This window comes from Cryptomeria japonica, chromosome 6, assembly GCF_030272615.1.
Source record: "Cryptomeria japonica chromosome 6, Sugi_1.0, whole genome shotgun sequence".
Classification (NCBI taxonomy): Eukaryota; Viridiplantae; Streptophyta; class Pinopsida; order Cupressales; family Cupressaceae; genus Cryptomeria; species Cryptomeria japonica.
Genome location: NC_081410.1, coordinates 302772854 through 302791004, shown reverse-complemented (window position 1 = coordinate 302791004; position 18151 = coordinate 302772854). Strand labels below are relative to the sequence as shown.

General features: G+C 35.4%; 1 protein-coding gene across 4 annotated transcripts in view; it reads right to left on the bottom strand.

Annotated features, from left to right (window-relative positions):
- Nucleotides 1-10853, bottom strand: part of LOC131031467 (uncharacterized) — a 111758-nt gene extending 100905 nt beyond the window's left edge. For 3 of the 4 annotated variants that reach the window (XM_057962588.2, XM_057962597.2, XM_057962613.2), the window contains exons 1-5: nt 10305-10852; nt 3781-3955; nt 3046-3129; nt 2704-2945; nt 2362-2599 (exon numbers count right to left, since the gene is read on the bottom strand). In XM_057962588.2, the coding sequence (XP_057818571.1) occupies nt 2362-2599; nt 2704-2945; nt 3046-3129; nt 3781-3955; nt 10305-10522 (957 nt within the window). In that variant the 5' untranslated portion in view covers nt 10523-10852. Of the gene's footprint in view, nt 1-2361; nt 2600-2703; nt 2946-3045; nt 3130-3780; nt 3956-10304 lie in introns of all 4 variants that reach the window. The other variant, XM_057962607.2, reaches the window with a different exon arrangement.
- Between the last annotated feature and the right edge of the window lie 7298 nt (nt 10854-18151).

Below are 18151 nucleotides of genomic sequence, written 5' to 3'. Positions count from 1 at the left end.
TGGTTATTCAAGATCAAATATGCGTCTGATGGCAGCATTGAAAAACATAAAGCTCGCTTTGTGGCCAGGGGATTCTCTCAGAAAGCAGGAATTGATTATGAAGAGACATTTGCCCCAGTTGCCCGGTATACGTCAATAAGAACAATCATTGCAATTGCAGCATCCAAAGGATGGAAAATTCACCAAATTGACGTAAAGACTGCCTTCCTAAATGGTTCAATTGAAGAAGAAGTATATATAGAACAACCAGAAGGATTCACCATACACAATAAAAATTGCTATGTTTGTAAACTAAAGAAAGCTCTCTATGCGTTAAAACAAGCACCTAGGGCCTGGTATGCAAGGATAGACAACTATCTCTCCAAACGAGGGTACTCCAAGAAGCTAGCAGATCCCAACATCTACTTCAAGGCTTCAAATGGCAATATGATTATATTGGTCCTTTACGTGGATGATCTTTTGATAACAGGAGAGGATAATCTCATTGAGAAATGTAAGCAAGATCTTGCAGCAGAATTCGATATGAAGGATCTAGTGCTTCTACATTATTTTCTGGGATTAGAAGTATGGCAGAAGAAAAACTACATCTTCCTAAATCAAGGAAAGTACACCACAGATATTCTAACTAGATTTGGGATGATGGAGTGTAAGCCATTAGCTACACCAATGGAAACTAATTTGCACAAGCTGAAAATTGAGGCAGAAGATTCAGAACCTACAGATCCCACACTCTACAGACAAATCGTCGATTCACTCATGTATTTGGTAAATACTCGTCCTAATATCTGCTATGCAACCAATGTATTAAGTCACTTCATGTGTGAACCTAAGAAGATACATCTAATGGCTGCTAAACACATTCTAAGATATTTACAAGACACAATCGGACTTGGCTTAAAGTATGAAAATGTTGAGATTCAAGTTGAAGGATATTCTGATTCTGATTGGGCCGGAAGTACCACTAACCGTAAAAGTACTACAGGGTGTTGCTTCAGTCTTGGTTCTGCTATGATATCTTGGTTCAGCAAAAATCAGTCAGCAGTTGCACAAAGCTCCACCAAAGTAGAATATATGGCAGCCTCCATGGGAGCTCGTGAAGCGGTATGGCTAAGAAAGTTATTATTTGGATTATTTGGAAAAACTCTGAATTCAACAATAATTCACTGTGATAATCAAAGTTGTATCAAGCTCTCAGTAAATCCAGTTTTTCACAATCGATCCAAACATATTGAGATCCCTTATCACTACATAAGAGATATGGTAGATCGAAACGTCATAAAACTAGTGTACATCAGTACTGAAGAACAAAATGCTGATATCTTCACCAAGCCACTTGCAAGATTGAAGATACAATACTTCAGAAGTAAACTTGGTATGACTAGATTATAATTGAGATTATTAGGATGAAATTCCTACCATGTGTAATTTGTTCATGAATAAATAAATAAAATGTATATTGCAATATTCTAACTGTGTTCAAGAAGATGACGATCTTCTTATGTTTAAGGTTACTATTTCAAGGTGACGATCTTGACAATAGTTGACCAAGTGTCAAGATTGACTACATTAAGTTGTTGTCCTGGACTGTGCCGGATATCTTGATCCTAAAGTATGTGATCATCTCATGATTGACTTCTTAAGTGATTGTCCCGGACTGAGCCGAATATCATGATATTGAGTTTATTGTCATGACAAGACTATATTAAATGTTGTCCCGAATTGTGTCGGAAGTCATGACAGAATATGCTCCCAAGAAAATTACTTAGATCCACTCCTGCTAAGAGGGACTGTTAAGATATAGCCCTCGTGAATCTAACTGATGGTAAATCGGTTATTATCTGGAGAGTGATATATTAACAAAGCATACAGTTCGGAAATTAAACATAAATAAACTAATTGATATGAACGGTTGCCTCCGTAGGGGCATGTCCATACGTGGCAACTGCCATGTATGGACATGTCCCTACGTAGGCGACCTTTCCTCTTGTATTTAAACCGGATTCAATGATGGAGACGATCAATAACTCACGGCAATCAGTCTTCCAGAATCGCTGTCATTATTCTTCGATTAATATTTCACGACATTATTTAATTATATAAAAAGATAATGAAAAGTTAGCCCTGAGAATATAAGATATAAGACACGAGAAACTTTAACAAGGTCCATAGGGCAAGGTAAGGTGTTTGAATAAAAGTCTTAAATTAGAAAATAAGATCTGTAATGTGACCACTCTATCAAAAGTAGAATGTGACAAAAATAATGAGGCCTTTTCCCTCTGCTTGAAGCCATATTGTTTACATCACATTTTTATGTTACTCAGTATATGTAATATACTTCATGTAAACAGTAAGAGTCATTACCAGCATACGTCTGTTTCGTTGCCAGTGTTGGAGCTGCTCCTGTTGAGTACGTTTGGGAGTGGATGATGCATTTGAACGCCCATCTAGAACCAAAACTTCTTTTAGATTGTTTGCAGTTGTAAATTCATTTTCATGGAGAGTAGGCAAATTGCTGCAGTCCAATGGTTTACACAAGCCAAAATCTGACAGCTTCATATGTCCATATTTGTCAAGTAATAAGTTATCCGGTTTAATATCCCTGCCAAATGCCAGGTACAAAGAAAAAGGTGATTCTCTTGTTTCACAAGCAGTCCTCTCCCCCGTGAATGACAAAACTGGAAATAACGGAAACACAAAGTAAACCTGTGAATATAATTGTGCTTGTGAATTGATTCAATGGCCAAAACTGTCTGTCCAACATAAAACCTTGCCTCATCTTCTGTCAAAGTATCCTTCCGCATCAGCAATGTCATCATATCTCCTCCAGGCAAATATTCCATTATGAGGTACAGGTATTCATCATCTTGGAAAGAGCAATAGAGTTTAACAATGCAAGTGCTGTCTACCTCAGCAAGAAGATTCCTTTCAGCCTTGACATGCTCCACCTACACAAAATTCAAAAGATTCAGTCAGACATGATTGCATTAAAAAGGTAATAGAAAAGCTTCTCATACATCATGAAAATGCACATTGTGTAGATATAACCTGGCCTCTACGAAGCATCTCTGACTTCTTGAGCTTTTTCATTGCATAAACATGTCCTGTTGTTTTTTCTCTGCACAACCTCACCTGAACAGAAGATATTGTTATTGCTGATCTAGGGAGTAGCAACTCGAAACTATAACAAAAAATCCATCAATACACCTGTAAGTTAGTATACATTGCATGATTATATGTTGCATCCTGACAAGCTGCTTAGGTATATGCATTTAAAAACACAATACACTCAGTGTACACCCGATATTGTTAATTTGACAAGATATGGCACCTGACATTCAGTATTCGTATTCAGGCAGAAGGAATTCTCTATGATAGACCAATGAGAGAAAAAAGCTTCACCCCATTATATGGACATAAGTGCACAGTCAACAATCACCACAAGGATTCCTTACACATGAAGCACCAGGAGACCTCTTTGCATGAAATTCATGGATAAACTATAAGAAAATTGAGATATAAAAATGCCCAAAAATTCTTTAATTGCCAGAACTCATACATACTAGGGATAGATAATCCAGTGACTCCTAATTAAATTGAAAATGTAACATCTTTAATTAAAATGCAAAGTCATATCCATTAATCACCAAACATGATGTTGACTTGGTCATTCTGGTAATCTATCATAGCTTACGCAGAAAAGAAATCAAGCATATACATGACAGAGAATGTCAGCACATCTGTATATAAAGAGTACACTGAGAGACAGACAGACAGACTAACCTCCCCAAATGCTCCCCTGCCTATAATGGTCAATAGCTCAAAGTCATCAACACCCATTTTGTGTCGTTGAAGACGCATGTATTCTGTCTCCTTTTTTTCAAGATATTTTAGAAGATTATTTTGCTCCTCTTCAGACACTTCAGCATCTGCCAGTTTACGTTCCAAAATCCACCTTCTGAAGAAAGACAAAGCCAACAGACATGTTGCAAGTATTAGTACTTGTCTCTTAAGATTCAGTATCAGCTGCAGTAAATTTAACTGTTAATAAGGTTTGGACAATCAAGATTTAGCCAATGCCATAAATCTTTTTGATAGATTCAAGGAAATGGAGATATCAACATTTATAACATAACAATTACAATTCACAGATGACCAAGAAAGCATACAACTTTAAACCTTATGATGAGTATTCTAGAAATTTGTGAAACCCAAATGGGGCAGAGCTATGTGGTTTGCTTAGAGAAAAAATAAAAAATTGTCAAAGAGAAAACCAATTAAACTTCTTCTTGGTCTGATTCCCATTCCTCATAAGAAATAGGGACTCAGCTTTTTACGATAGAACACCCATACCTTATTTGAAAAACGAGTCAATTATAACTAGTTAAAACTATTAACAGATTTCAAATGTATTAACACCAATGAAAAGAATTCACCCTAGTGAATGTATGTAATAATTCCTTTATAAGTATCATGCATAACTATCAATCAAAATCAATCCCTTTATTTGGCCAGATTTTACATTAGAGAGCAGGAATTATACGAAAGAACATGGTACAATTCTATTCACGTGGTGTGGAAAAAGTCTAAGTGTAATTCAATTACTTGAATACAGGAAAAACTCAACAAAAACTTGGGAAACAAAGAAAGTACTAGTTGTACCTATATAAAAAAAAAAAAATTAGTTATAGTGTGTAGAGATAAAATTAGCCATAATAAGTTATTATAATGCTAATCATTAAATAAATAAAAAACTTGTAGGACTGACGATACTATTTTATTCACCTGAGGGTGTATGAATTTAAAAAACTTGGCCCAAAAGTTGTAAGAGCATGCATCATGGAGCAAGGCCTAACATTGTAGGGGCAGCCCAGTGTTTTTTATTTTTTAACTAAACACTTATTAGAGTATAATTTAATAGGCAAACCTTTGTTATGGTTTAATACTTAACACGTAGAAAAAACCATAGCAGCAAAAAACGTTCTTGGGAATAAATTGGCAAATGAAAAAATAGAGATGACAAGTCACATATCAACAATCAAAAAATTAAAAAATATACTAAAAAGTAAAATTTAAATTACTTCCAACAACTCCAAGTTGAAGATGGTTCTGGGGATGCCTTGAAACATATGATGACTAGTCAGAAATATTTAAATCTCCCAAACATCCATATAGATTTTTTTGACTCTCTCGATCTTCATGCCAATCTTTTGCAATATCAACTGAAGGAGTAGACAGCACATAGTGTCCAAAAAATATGCCTACACATACCCTCCAGTATTAAGCAAACTGCCATACAATTTTTAGTGTTGTTCGTTATGATTTGAACAACATTTTTGGGGCCCACCATTTCAATGAAAGTTGCATCCTTCACTTGCTCCTCACTGCTCTCAAAAACATTTCCCTTTTGGGGGACACTCTAATGACATTGATCAATGGTCTATTTTGATTTTTTGCAATCTTTAACTCCATCAGAAATGATGGACACACCTGTATTAAGCCATGTGACCTTAATTGCTCTCAATGATGCCTCTACTGAAGCTTTCTCCTTCACCAATAAGGTGGTTCGCACCTTTTCATTCCCAGGACTAAAGTATCGGCATGGGCATTGGCAATGACCATCACCATATCCTAACAATATGGTGATCTAACAAGGTTGAAAGGAAGCTCATTGCCATAAATGCAACAAGCAATGCTCTCATCTTCAACCTCCCTCACTTAATTCTTGAAGGCCTTTTCCAATGTGCCTCTTTTATGCAGAACATTCTCTTCTCAAGAAGATGGTGACAAGGGTATGAAAGGATGTCGGCCAACCAATTGTGATAAGCCACTGTGAGGTTTCTATGGGCTTTTTTTAGCAAGAGGATGTGATCTTTCCTTTGATCTATGACTCACCATGTTGGCATCCTCTTGTTCTTTAGTAGACCCTCTTATTTGTTGCTTTTGAAACCTTTTTTTAATTCAACCCAAAACAAATTTTAATTCCCAATCGAGGAATAGTTGCACGCGTGAGATTTCACTTGCCTATTCAAGCTCTTATACTCAATTCCACATTAGCTAAAACACCAACAACAACCCCCATCAATAGGAAGTTGTTCAATCATTGTCATATGTCACCAAAGAGGTGATTCTGCATCAAATTTAAATGAACTCTCAGCATTGAGGAAAATTAAACTAGAGCTACCAGCCATTCTATGTGAACATAAACAAAACAAACATTACAAAATTACAACCCTACAATTAACAAATCGAAGAAAAAAATGGCATTTTAGCCCCTTATTATATATTAAAAGTTCAAAAAAAGATTCAAAACTTTTTTTTTAAAAATCACTCACCTTCCAATCCTGACTCATCCACGGGAAAGCATTTCAGTGGATTTTGTTGGAGGGCTACTCAGGACACAGAAAGGGCATTGTTATTTGTTTGTGGTAGCTGAAAGACTTAGCATAATATGTGTTATATTTCCATGTCAAAAAACATTGCTAGGGAAGACTGCAGCAAAATTATTTTTGTTGCAAATGTACGAATTCACTTTGGTTTGCCTCAAAGGATCATGTCAAACTGACATTCCCGATTTTTTTGTAAGTTTTGGAGCACACTTTGCGAGTAAAAGGATACCCCACATTGAAGTGAAGCATGGCTTTCCATCCACAAATGGATGGACAAACTAAAATGGTAAGCAGGACTTTAGTTTAGTTATTTAATGGTTATAATCTGAAGCATCCAAAGCCATGGGAGGAAAGCCTGACATATAAGCAGCATTCCTAAAACCCAGACATGCATTCATCTACAACTCTTTCGCCATTTAAAATATGTTAGATTTTTTACCTCTTAGCCTGTTTGATGTACTTGTGGGACAGCCATGTAAGAAAGGTTAAAATATTAACATAGAGGCAGAGAAAACTGGAAAATTCTATTATATCAGACAAGTGCAGCTCAAAGTGAAAGAGATGGCATAACCAATACCACACCAAACACATTGTCAAGGTGGGTTATCAAGTTTGGTTGTACTTGTGCAAGGACAGAACCCAGGGAGCACCAAGAAAGATGAAGCCTTTGAGATATGGACCCTTATCAATTCTGGAACAAATAGTAAAAGTGCCTTTTGGGTGAATATATTTGGTTGTTAATGTGGGAAATTTAAGACTAATTAAACCTCCAATATTGGATGAGGAAGAGGAATTAGTTTTACAATCCGTGGAAGACCTTAGTCCAAGACCATCGGAGGAGCTTCAGCAGGATGTAGTATCTCAAAAGAAAGAAAGGAAAGTGCACAGGGGCCTACATGAAACATGGTTGGTTGGACTAAAAATCAATGTCCATCCAAAACAAAGTGGTACCACAAAAATGCTGTTGAGAATAAATTTCCACATCTTTTAGGTTGCTGAGCTTTTAGGGACCAAAAGCCCCTCTAAATGCAGAGGAGTGATCCAAAAATCAGTTCCCATTTTACAATTGAGAGGTCAATTTTAATCCAAATCAATCAAAGACTTCAATTTAAGCATATTTTAGCATTGGTGAGTCATTTCTGAGAGTTACGACATTGAGGCATGTATATAAGGTTGTTGAAGACTCTGACTGATCTGAAGCATCCTGGGGATGAAAACACTTTTTGTAAACAGACTGTGTAAAATGAAATTTTGGCTAACATCAGCAGGTTCACCCATGTTGACAGTCTAGTCAACTTCGTGAACAATACCAGCAAAAGAGGCAACTGTAGACAATTTAAACATGGCAATAATTATAAAACTAAAAAGAATTGTCAATTTGTTTCGACTTCAATAAGTCGGAGTTCATGATTTCCATTACTTAGAAAGTTCAAGCATCTACTTAGGGAATTTGGTAATCCATTTTCTAGTTGGCACTATCATTTAACTTCATTTAAAGAGAAATTATGCAGGTTTAGAAATTGTTGGAACAGGGCTTAAAGGAAAGTAGCTTGTGGATGGATGGAACCACTCTTATCACTTGTTGAAGGTTGTAAAGGTCAAAATTAGACTGGCATTCATTCATATTGATCGTACTTAATTGGTTATTGTGGATTCTAGGGAGTATTTAATCATCAACGTAGAGTTTTTCCCTTTTGAGGCTTATCTCAACCAAATCTTGTGTCTCTGTGACTGCCAAGTGTTTTCGCTTCTATTTCTATACTTCCCATTGTTTTAGTTATGGTACTGTACTTCTTGTTTTGTACTCACTTCTTAAATGTTTGAGTAGCTAACATTACAAATCCATAATTCGTGAGCTGCATTGGAATATCTAGAGCACCTTACAGATCCCATATTATCCAACTTGTTAGTTCCACTTATTTTATATTTAACAACCAAGTAAGATTGTTGTATTACACCCAAGAATTCATGCTGACATGTTTTTGTAATTTCAAATGTGCTTGCAAATATTCAACAGGTTTATGATTCATGTAAATAGTGGTTTCTTTCCCAATTAAATAATGTTCTATTTCTTAACCACTCAAGCAAGAGTATAGCATAATCATTAAAAAGTGTTTCCACATAGGATTATCTTCAGTATACTATTATTGATATTATTATACTGTTTATTTTGGTTTATCAGTACTATATTATTGTAGGTGTGTATTATATTATCAAGATTACATTAAATTATAGAACTACATCCTAGGTTTATTATTTACATTATTTTTATTATAATCTTACCACAATTGAATATATCATATTGTTCCTTTCCTCATCATTCTCTTGTTATATTGTTGCTTTTCTGTTAGCCCAGATTTATCAGTTAGCGTGGATCCTAAGTTCCCCTTCCCTGCTTGGCATCTTGGTCACTTTTTGTCAAGCTAAATCTGCAAACCATCCAGTTTTCCTCTTTCATTCCAATGGTGCATCACACAGTGTGATCAAAACGTTGATGAAAATAAAATAAACAAAGTTATTTCCGGAAGCCATTGTACTCATCTTGAACATTGACAGAATTTTCTAGCAGGTGATGTTAGCGCACCTGGAAAACAAAGGCCAGTACAAATTTACTGGTATTAAATGTTCAATACAAACCAGAATTTATAGAATCTGTGATTTTAATCATTAGAACCATATTCTTACTTATATCATCCAATGTTCCATGAGAACTTATTCTTGGGGTCCAGGTGACGTCTCCAATATCTCAGACACTTGGATGGTACATCCCCTTTATTTAGGACCAGATAGCCTGCTATATTTGGTCATAAAAAAAAGTAAGCTTTTAAAGGAAAATAATGCTAAAACCCCCTGAAATTTAAAAGGAGGAGCATAATTGTTGCAAACGCAGCACATTGTATTTACTGTTTAAAATTTCAAATTCTTTAGGTTTGTTTACTTTATTTTAATTTGGAAAAAAATTCGTTGCTGAAACTTCGTCCCAAAGTCCCTACCTGTGCCAGAAAACTCAATGGAACATTGATGTTATGGTATGAAAGCAGAAGTTTTACTCGTGATGTGTTCTGATTGCTTAACAGAGACAGCAACGTAACACATTTATCTTGACCACTGTTATGACGAATGGTGAACAATTGCCGCTAATCTGCATACGAGATGCCTTGAATTTGCAATTGCCAAAGCTTGAGAAAATATTATCTCAAACTGCCACAGGGAAAGCTTCCAGAAGCTTCATATTGTTGATAGAATTATGAATAAGGTGCGTTTCCCCCAATGTCATCAACACAAGCAAGGTTAACAAATACAGTTGATCGAGGCTGTTTTCAATTAATATGTTTTTTTTATTCAACCGGAATAAACGTAAATAAACAAAGATTTTGATATTAAAGAAATTGAACGGGAGGTTTTTATTAAAGAAACAGCAGACACCAAAAAAAACCATACTTTTTTAAATCATTAAGACAGATTTAAGAACTGGTAGAGAATATTTTTTTATGACTAGCATATAAATATTTATGTCTGTATAGTCTAGAGTTATGTTGGATTTTTATAAATTATATATATTAACATTTTTTGAATAGGTATTTTATTGTATTCGTATTTTTCTGATTACATCGTAAAAATTTTAAATATAATGGTTTCTTTCATATTTAAGGTCCACCATAGAAACGCCCTAGAAAGTGGCTACAAGTGATCCAATTCATCTGGCTACCTTGCTCCTTACTTGAACTTGACTCACTCTCTGGTAAAGATTAACGTAGCTTTACTTCTACCCCGTCACGCAGGTCAATTAGGGAAGTTGAAAGTTGAGTAGAGACAAATGTCGGAGAAGGATTTCCTTCAAGAGAGCAGGGAATTGAGGCAGAAAATTTAGTAGAAGAATATACAGAGAAGGCAAGGAAGAGGAGAAATTGAAAATACCTTTCCTTGCGCTCCTGCAAACTCTTCATTTGAGCCTTGTAATGGTTTTCTATGTACTGTTTGGCTGCAGCTACTCTCTGCTTGGTTACGTTAGAAGGAGCTTCGTCGTTGGGAGGCCGAGGGCAATTGTTGGTGTTATTGTCGTCTTTCTTCTTCCCCAGCGCGGCTTTCATTGCTTTGGGCTGAAAGCGCTGAAACCAGCCCTTGGTGGCCTCCATGGATGATAGATCGTCTTAATAATGCTTGTATTCTTAATAATGCTTACTTAATGGATGAAGAATGATGAATGAAGCCCTATCCTCCCCCTCCTCCAACTCCTGCCGGATCCATTTCCCTTTCCAATTGCATTTCATCAAACACTTGTCTTCCGCCTCTCCGATTACAATTACATTCGCTCGAGAAGACCTTGCCCATAAATGTCTCGCGACTCTTTCGTCCCCCCACACCCCACAACAGTCCTTTTACGATCAACTAAACACCATCCATCCCTTCCCAACCATCCAACATGCTCGACATTTACCACGAGAGTTTCGCGTAGCAATATAACAAAAATAATTGCAGGTAAACTGACATAAATAGAACCGTGGAGTCCGCCCAGCATTTTCGTTGTTTGCTGATTTATTCAACCCTGACCGGCACGTGTCAATGAAAGCGCGGGTTTTATTACCGGGTCGCGGGATGAGACGGCCGTCAAGTGGACCGCGTCCTCATTTGCTTTCCTCCCAATTTAAGCAAATTTCCTCCCTTCGCCGCCTTACTAGTTACGCACCCTAAACTAACTTCGCCACAAAACAAGTGCCGCCACGCTTCTAAATTAATTCTATTTCTAATGGACTCGCCAAATTACTATTTTACTCCTCCTATTCTTTTATTTCGTTTTCTCTTTTATTTTTATTTTTTTGGGTTAGAAATGTTCTAATGTAATATAATATATGTTGTTAGAAATGTTCTAATGTAATACAATATATTAGTATATGTTTTCAAAGGAGAGCAAGGATTATCTCGATAGAACATTAATTATAATATATTATTTACATTATAAATGTTTGAATGTAATATAATATATTAGTATTTATTTATAAATGAAGGGTAAGAGTTAGCTTGATAGAAAATTATATTTAAATTATGCTCGAGAAACTAATTATATTTGTGCATAGAAGATATAATAGTTTTATTTATCAATTTTTGTATGTAACATAACATTTAAAATATGGTGCATAGTTGTATTTCATTTTTTTGTGTAAATAGTCTATTTGCAGCTTTATATTTTGGAGAATGATGATACTATTGACATAAGAAGATCTTATGGATAGACACGTACTTCAAAATTTTGAATATTTTTTCACTTAAAATAATTATGAAATGGCATTCAAGGGGACACAAATAAAAAATTAACTTGTAAATCAAATTGACATATCTATTTAGAAGACTAAGAATGAACTTGGTCATTTATTGTAGTTATAAGAGGTTAAACAAGGTGTAGGAGAAAAACCAATTCTATTTTAGGGTTATTTTTTAGAATAATGTATATTATTTTCAAAGTAAGATAAAATATAATATAAAAATATCTAAGTTAAAGCCATCAATTTTGAATTCTTTAGAATGGCTCGCAATGAGATCAATCTCAAATTTTCATTACACTAAACAATTGCACTCTTATTGTGCTTCAAAGCCTTGAAAGGCAGTCTTCTAGCCATGAAAGCTTGAGATGTTGGTGTCTATGATATGAGAAGTAAAATAATGGTTAGTATCATGTAAAGGGATGATCTCCTCTTGCGCAAAAGAATCACTACCCTCTAGTTTGGATGGTGAGGGGTTTCTTTCTTCAAAAGCTTAAAGGTGGTGCTAGGTTTTATTAGAATAACAATAAAACAACAAAACATTCATTCTAAAAACAAGTAGATTTAAGGCATGGAGTGACTAGTTTGCACTTTACACATATGTAAATGAATTTATCTAAGGTAACACTTTGATTTCTAGTTTCAATGTAAAAAAGAAAAGGCTTATTTTATCTTAGAATATAGAGTAGTGAAAATCTTATGACCACTTCACATTTCACCATATATATAATTGTATTTAGAGTTCCAATTTAAGATTGAAGAAAGTTCTTGATCTCATAGTGAAGACACTATTAGGACTGCAAAATAATGTTTTTGGTTATGTTCCTTAGGTAGACTGCATTTTTGGTCTTTGAATTTTATATGAGTATAAGTTTAGTGAAGGGGTTTTATTTTTCTATGGTTTTGTATCTTTCATTAATTTCCCCTTTATTTATTCTCAAATAGCAACGACCCCATGACCCATGTTTTAGGTGGCACGTGGCCATTTCTTGCCTTAATCCTTGACCCCATTTCTGTGCAGATCACCTTTATTGCCTCACTATTTGTCTCGTGGGCTTGCGGAAGCATTGTTTGGGTTCCCAAAGTGAATGCCCGCGTCCCCGCAACATGGTATGTTTTCGTAGGGTCTTTTGTTGCGGGTGCGCAAATAGATGTCAAGTGACCAAGAAGCAAGGCCCTACTTTCCCACGTGGCAATGATGATGTAAACAAAAATTTAGCGGGCACGCGAGGGAAGGGTTTTTTGTTGAAAGTGTTAAAGATGTAGCCCACGGCTCTGCAGGTGAATTTCATTAAGCTCAAAGTCTATTGCAGGGATGTGAAAGGAGGAGTGTTGGACCCCATGCTCCTATGGGGTTATTTCATGGAGTAAAAGAGATTTGCGAGAGAGAGGAATGAACGAATGCCCGAAGTAAATGCCCACGTCCCTGCGAGGATGAATTAAAGAAGACAAAGAGGCTCGAGGGCATGCAAGGTAAAAGGAATTAAGGAGTGTGGATCCTACACCACCGCGAGGATGAAATTGAAGGAAATGAAAGACTAGCGAGCGTGCAGAATCTTAGTCTCGAAAAACAATTGCAGGTTGTGGTCAAATTGATAAATGGATCGATAGAGGAAACTGGCACGAGTGAGGTGGAATACACAGCACCCCAAAAGTTTGAAATGTGTGATGTGAAGGTCATGGCAGAACCTCTTGTCCACGATGAATTTCAAAAGGACAAGTAATACTTACATGCGTATGAATAGGACAAGAAATTCAAAACGACGGAGATTGAGGCTACATGTAGAAGAGACTTTGACAGGGACAACTGAGTTGGCGGTGATGAAAGAACAAGAGAAGTTTTGAGAGCTTAAAGTGGGAAATAACATGCATGTCAGAATTACAAAAGAATAATCTATTTTTAGAAATCTCAGTTTCCTATAAAGAGAAACAATCTGAGTCTTGGCTAAGCAATTATCGAGGTGTTTTTTGTGATTGTCTAAGGATGGTTCTAAATATGGGAATTATAATTACAAGGCAAGGTTGTGCATTTCTCCATTTTAGGTTTTGTGACACATGGTGGAGAATGTTCAAGCGAGTAACCAAAGGGGTCTTGAGAGGCCTTTTCAGGCGCAAGGAATCTCTCAAGGGTTATCCACATTTTCCCCTGCACCACCAAATAGCACAGAGGCAATGGAAGAAGAGAGGAAATGGGAAATTGGGGAAGGTGGATGGTTCAGATGCAACTTTGGTATGATGTTGTAAGCTCATGGAAGTTGCCACCTCTTCTTTGTTCACAAGATTTGTGATTGAGCTCCTCTTTCCACTTTCATTGCTGTCAATCTGGGACTGTGATCTTCCCCTTTTGGGTTTTGAGATGCTCCATTCCTTCTGTGTCGAGTGAAACTAGGCGTGCTTCTAAGAAGGCAGTTGTAATGCAATGGTGGCACAGCTCAAAACATGCGACAATAGAAAATTATTCTCTATCAAGGCAAAAATGATGCGCATATATTTGTGTCTTTTCTCTTGCTTCTTTTGAAATCAAGCAATAAGTTTTTTCTCTAGTCCATGGGGTTGACGTGTCAATCTGCAAGGAAGCCAATTGTAAAACAGCCTATAGCTTGTTGCATTCCTTGTTGTTATAAAAGGAATACCAAGGCTGTAAAAGGGGGATTCTGATTCTGGGATTTTGATAGCTAACATATACTAGGAAAATGTTCAGAGTTCAGAGTTATGTATTAGCCTGAAATGTGCATTTGTAATTTTGAATCAATGAATTAATTCTATCGTGTTTTGTCTCTCTTTCTTGTTTTGTTATCTTTCATGATTTCTGTTTATCAAGGATATTGTCTTCGCAGCTATGTGAATGTGTAATTGCATAGTTAGGGTTCTTTTCTAGGAAAATATTAAATGCTTGCTAATTGTAGGGGATAATGAAATAATAGGAGATTTCATAAGTGTGATCCACGATGGGAAATATCTAGTGTTGGTGTAAGGCATCAATATCTGTGAATGAAATCGCTAAACTCAGGAGATGCTGACTCTGTTACCTTAGGATAGGCACTGGTCTATATGTCACTACAATGTTTCAGACAGTCTTGAATTGATAATCACTTCAACTTTTCTTTATTTCCAATTTAGTGTTGTTTGTTCTTATTTGCTCTGAAACTAATCCAAATCCCATTAACTGAGAGTGGAATGAGATTTTGCTCATATGTCTACATGCATTGGTATGAGTTTATGGGGATTGTCTTCTTGTGAGGGATATTCCAGGTCAATTGTGTTATATTTGTGAATGCCCTATAGGTCCACTCGTCTGGGTTTTGCAAGGCCCGAAGTGCAGAAGAATTTTATCCTTGGGATTCTTGTTAGTTGGTTGTCTAGTTCAAAACCATCTAGTTCAGAATGGCAAATGTAATGAAGCTTAGAATCATTCCTATTTTGACTGATAGCTAGAAAAAATTGCCAACAAAGTGGCGACTTTGCTGGGGAGTCCATAGAATTATCCATGTGGGAAGAGTCCAGAAATTAAAGAATCTAAAAATTCATTTCAGATTTGGAGTTTATAGCCTGGAGAAAGTGATTCATTGCAGATCATTTAAAAATTGATATGTGTGATTCTATTGCTGAAAGAAACCCAGAATGAAATGTCATTTCAAGTGGCTTCCAGTTATTTGAGAATCTTTCCTCTATCAAGGAGGTGGTGACTCTAAATAAAGAACCAGATATTTGACGAAGATCTTAAAAAAAAATTCAACTAGAAAGAAAGCAATAGCAACTGCAATGTTCCAGGTATTCTCCAAAATTTATGTTAAGGCATCAATTGTTCCCTTCAAATGAGTTGAGCACTAAATTAGGGAAAGAATAAAAGGAGTTTTAACATACTTCTCGGTTGTCATCTATTTTATTTGTATAGAGAAATTTGTAAGTTTTGTAGATCTATGTGAGAACTATGCTCGTAAGTGAGGTCTCAAAGTCATTATAATATTATTCTCGAGTTGAATATTTATTTAAAATAAATAGAGCATATCTTATTGATTGTAATTTATTTATTTAACACGTCTTTATTGAATCAAAATATTTATTATCATTAACATAGCACATAACTTCTCGTCATCTACTTTTCTAAAGTATATATTATTGTTATCAATATTGACCTAGAGAGAGTGACATGTTGACTCTCTTCTTAGTTGATAACATGGAAACATCCTGAGGCTTGTGGGTTGCCTATAGATCAAGATGAATCTCCAAAGAGGGCGAGTTCCCTTGGTTTATTGCCTAAAACGCTCTATTCTATTGTTGCTTGCTAAAGAAAAGGGAAGAGAAATGACCTAAAATTTGAAACCCAAGACATAAAGAGGTGGTGCACCAAATTGCTTATGACATGTAGTATTGTTTGACATACACAATAAATTCAATATACAAGTTTTGTATAATACATGACTCAATTTTTCTATCATATTTATGCATGAATGCTTCATAGGAAAGTTAGAGTTCAATAGTCTTAAGAAGAAATCAATTATTTTCATAGCTAAGAGCTATGTAGGAAAATAACATAACCCACAACCTACATAAAATGTACATATTTTTGCATGACAGTTCTTCGAAATGAGACATGAATTAAGGAATACCTATGTTGTCACAAAACCGCATCAACCATTTGTAGTTGCACATAAAATACAATATTGAGAAGATAAAAGTGTTTGTTTTATTGATAAAAGGTAATTTTATAGCTACATACAAACCTAAAAAAATACATCTTTTTTAGTGGCGAATTTTTTATAATTGATGAATAGCCAGGATCAAGGATTTTGAAAATGGCGAATATGACGGATCGAGGGTATATCTCTCATTTGCCTGATTTTTACGTGTTTTGGGCCATAGGTAAGGTATTTCGCCATCGTATTTTGTGGACCAGACATACTTATTGAATTTTTTTATCAATAGCTTCAAAAGGTTCCAATGTACGTCCACCCATTTATTCGCCAATACTAGCTAAGTGGTTCAATACCACAATTGTTTAGGAGGACCCATTTCACCAATCATGTTGTAAGTTATTGTTTAGAATGACCCACTTCATCAGTCATGTTGTAAGTTAATAGTAATTATAGGTCCATGGTCACCTTGGAAAATCAAAACGTATACCATGACAAAATCCCACTTAAATTAGCCAAAATTTAAGATTAATTTTAAAATGCCCCACATAATTCACTAAATATGAATTGGTATAATTACAATCAAAAGTTGGTACTTTTTTGACACATTTTGTTATGTGTTAATTTTTTGACACATTTTGTTATGTGTTAAGCTTTGTATAGTCGATTCAGATCAAAGACAACTTGCTACTACAAACATTGTTGTACAATAGACTTCAACAAAACCAATCTGTAAGTGACAATGAAAATTTATTTTATAGTATTATAAGATTATTTATCCTCCGAGTTTGTGAATTTTATTTTGTTTTTAATAATTATTTAATAGGGTTTCATTCATTGCTTGAGGAATTAGGATCCAAGGATCTATCTTCTTAGATTCTATTTCTTGCAGTTTGTATTTCTTGAGAGATGTCAAGCAACTAGAGTCATGAAAGTGTTGAGGGGAGGCCATTAAAATGCATAAATAAAAGCATAATGTCATACTTCTATAATGTTATTATTGGCGGTCCATCAGACAAAAGTACAACATCAATAGTTGCAAATGCACCAAAAAATATTGACAAAGGACAAACCTCTGGGAAAGACTGAAATGAGTTAATTGAGTCAAATGAAAATGATGCAGATAATGTTCTAATGGAATTGGATTCCCAAAATAGTCGAAATAAGTCAATTGAGGTTTATGACAATGTCGCAAGCAATGTTGATGTGAATGATGCAAATGATTTTGCTAAGAAAGGCGCAGATGATGTTGTTGGAAGTACACGAAAGGGGAAAAGAAAAAGGAAAATCAAAATCGGGGCGCGAATGGGAAATGACAAGGAATTTCCAGTTGGATTGGGTGTCAACGTACCCATTCATTGAAGAAGTGAAAAATCCAAACAAAGACGAGCCTTCAACAAAATGCAAGTGTACGATCTGTAGTTCAAAACTAAAAAGGGACGAGAAGTTGCTGCTAAAATTGGACACCATAGAGAAGCATATCAGTAAAGTGTATGAAAAATAAATCATAGATGGAAAAGAACGATCAGTGATTAGATGGAAAACAAAGGAAGAATGTAAACGTGTTAAGTGTGAAGAAGACTATAAAGAGCATATGCAAAGAGAGGAGAAGAATGTTAAGCATTGAGGTTCGATTGAGGCTCAATTCAAACATCCGATGACAAAAACAATCAAGTAAAAAATAATTCAGTTAAGCGTTGTTTTTCCAACTTTTGAAAAATGGGTGTCCTATGTCAGACTACCCTAACTTTGCTACTTTATTAAGATTTTTGAATTTTTCTAGATTTTCCTCAGACACATTGGTCAAAAACTAGTGGATGGGAATGGGCAAGTTGTCTTGTTGAGGTAGAAAAATATGATGTAAAGGAAAATA